The sequence below is a fragment of the Temnothorax curvispinosus genome, unplaced genomic scaffold (assembly GCF_003070985.1).
Source record: "Temnothorax curvispinosus isolate PA1 unplaced genomic scaffold, ASM307098v1 QBEX01006194.1, whole genome shotgun sequence".
In the NCBI taxonomy this organism is placed as follows: domain Eukaryota; kingdom Metazoa; phylum Arthropoda; class Insecta; order Hymenoptera; family Formicidae; genus Temnothorax; species Temnothorax curvispinosus.
The window spans coordinates 1-2,674 of NW_020215974.1; the positions used below are offsets into that span (position 1 = coordinate 1).

General features: G+C 38.6%; 1 protein-coding gene across 1 annotated transcript; it reads left to right on the plus strand.

Annotated features, from left to right (window-relative positions):
- Positions 1-1,395: 1,395 nt before the first annotated feature.
- On the plus strand, positions 1,396-2,483 carry LOC112455563 (the record flags this gene model as incomplete). Its single annotated transcript, XM_025017575.1, has 2 exons — positions 1,396-2,174; positions 2,384-2,483. Coding segments are annotated over exons 1-2 (879 nt in total), but the record flags the coding sequence as incomplete, so codon positions are not given.
- Between the last annotated feature and the right edge of the window lie 191 nt (positions 2,484-2,674).

The following is a 2,674-nucleotide window of genomic DNA, read 5'->3' on the forward strand; positions in this document are numbered from 1 at the left end:
TCTTTCTTAATTTATATTTTATTATTACATTAATTGGGGCCGCAACACAATGTAAGATGAACAAAAGCATCCAGTCGATGTTAAGATATAAACCGAACATATATAATTTCATATTTGTCAATCACGTATATACAAAAATATTGCTGCTTTATACCCGTTAACTTTTGCGTGCAATTGCATTACGCAGATTGAAGTATCGTATGATGTAACCAGAACACATGAATTGTCGGTCAATGTTCGTTCTTCGTAACTAGCCAAGCTAATTGTATCGGTAACATTGCAATATGCTTGAAAAAACATTAACATGCAAAAAAAAATTAGACGTGATAGGCATAATACGACGTGGTTTTAGTCTCAATATATTCTTGATTAAATATATTGTTACGCCTTCGGCGCGGAATCGGCACTCGCGCACTCGCGGAAATAAAGAACTCGGGTTGTAAGTTAAGAAGGTTCAATAGAACACACAACAAAGAACGCAGAAAACACTTCTGTAACACGAATTAGCTCGTCAAAACCGGTGACGCTCGCAAGACGTCCAAACGTCCAACGAAAGCTCGGAGAAAACTCAATACTCAAACACTCAAAGAAAACTCGTTGATTTCGCGCCGTCCTGGCAACGAATAACGATCTTCAATTTCAATTGTTGGCCGTTCCGTATCGATTGGCCGGACACAGCTAGGGACAACGAAACCGAAGGATGTAACAATATCATTAAAACTTTTCCTAAAGTATCAAGCACTTTCAATATCATATGATATAAATGAGCTGTGCAATAAGAAGCATTTTTCTATTTTGCTTCGAAATAATTTTCGCAAAAAAGCATTAGCATGGCACGCGATTAAATATTATTCTACACGAATCAGCACCGTAACTCCAATCTTATTATCTAAAATAAATGCACTGTATAACGTTTTAACCAAAGATATATTCACATAACCAACAAACAATATTGTTAGAAATAGTCGCGTAATAAGTACGGTTTTTATCCTTTCTACAAAGTCAAGAACTGCGTTCTGCTTATACTGTTATTATAAGTTTCCTTTACGAAACGTCAACTCTTTCCTAGCTTCCAGGAAAAAAAACTTCTTGTTCCTTTCCATGTAGAAAAAATCATAAATAGATCTGCACGCAATCTCCTCGAAAGTTTCTCCATACATACATTAGCCGTCTGCTTGACGTGGCTTTTCATTCCCCTCGAAACGCAGGCGCGCGTGAATTATGAATTACGTTTGTACCTAACAAAGGATACTGTACGCTGTTGCGGTCAGTGACGATCAGACACGTATCGCATCAATATCGAGTATTACAGAAGTGTTTCCATACTACATGGTATCATGATACTATAAAGTGGAAAGTCTTCGTATAAGAAATTGTAAAAATCAACCTTTCAAGATGGTTGCTAACAAGAATTACGAATACGACATAAAAAACGCTTTCGCGATGAGTCGCTTCTTTTTTCGCTTGTTAGGCATATGGCCATTTGCCCGCACGAATTCCATTTATCTGGAACTGATAGAGACAGTTACGTTGACTTTTCTGTGTATCGGTCTTATCGTGTGGGAGACGATCTCGACTCTGCTGTATATGTTCCTAATACTGACGGACTTTCATTTGAGGCTGAAATTCACGGGCTGCGTGGTATACTCGCTGGTAGGACTAATCAAATACGGCTACCTGTTGCTTTACAAGAATCAAGTACGAAACTGTCTAATGCTGGTCGACGAAGACTGGCGAAACGTCGTCAATCCAAGCGATCGCATCGCGATGATCGACAGAGTCAGAACTGGAAAACGTCTGATTCTGATATGCGCGCTATTTGCATACCTGACCGGTCTGACTTTCCGAATAGTCATGCCGTTGTCACTGGGAAAGATCGTTACTCCTCAAAATGTCACTATCAGACCATTACCGTGCCCGGCATATCTCGTTATACTTGACGTGCAGCGTAGTCCCACTTACGAAATCGTATATTTCTTGCAAAGTGTCTCAGGATTTTTGAAGTACACGATTGTGATGGCAACCTTTAGTTTCGTGACCATTTGCGGGATGCACTTTTGCGTGCAGTCGGAGATACTCGTGACGTTAATGAATGATTTCGTGAATGAGAGTCGACCGGAAAACTTGAACAGGAAGTTGGCCACTGTCGTAGAGCATCAAATTAAAATAAGGAAGTGAGTTTTTTCTTGCGTACAATAATGAGGTCCGTTTGCTGATTCTTTAATGTAATTCTAACTTCACTAGAGACTATGTCAGAGCTTAATACGTGATAGGTTCTACGCAAAATGGGTAACGTGTCATTGATTATCGAAAAGATATTGAATTAGCAACTGATAACTTTTGTTAAAAACGATTTTCATAGTTTTCTCGTCATGCATTTTAGTTTCTTACAAGTGGTGCAGAGTGCCACTCAATATCCAAGTTTAACAGAAGTCCTGGGGTCTACTTCCATGCTATGCCTCGTAGGATATTACGTGATTATGGTACGCAGAAATATTTACGTATATAACACTGAGTTTTAAGAAAAATATACATTTAGATAAAGTGACATGGCAAGGTACTCTCTGCGTTGTGGTGTCACATTGCATAAAAAAAATTAATAAGATTGTTCAACTTACAGGAATGGGAAAATCATAATATTGTTCGACTGGTCTCATTTATCATTGCGCTAATA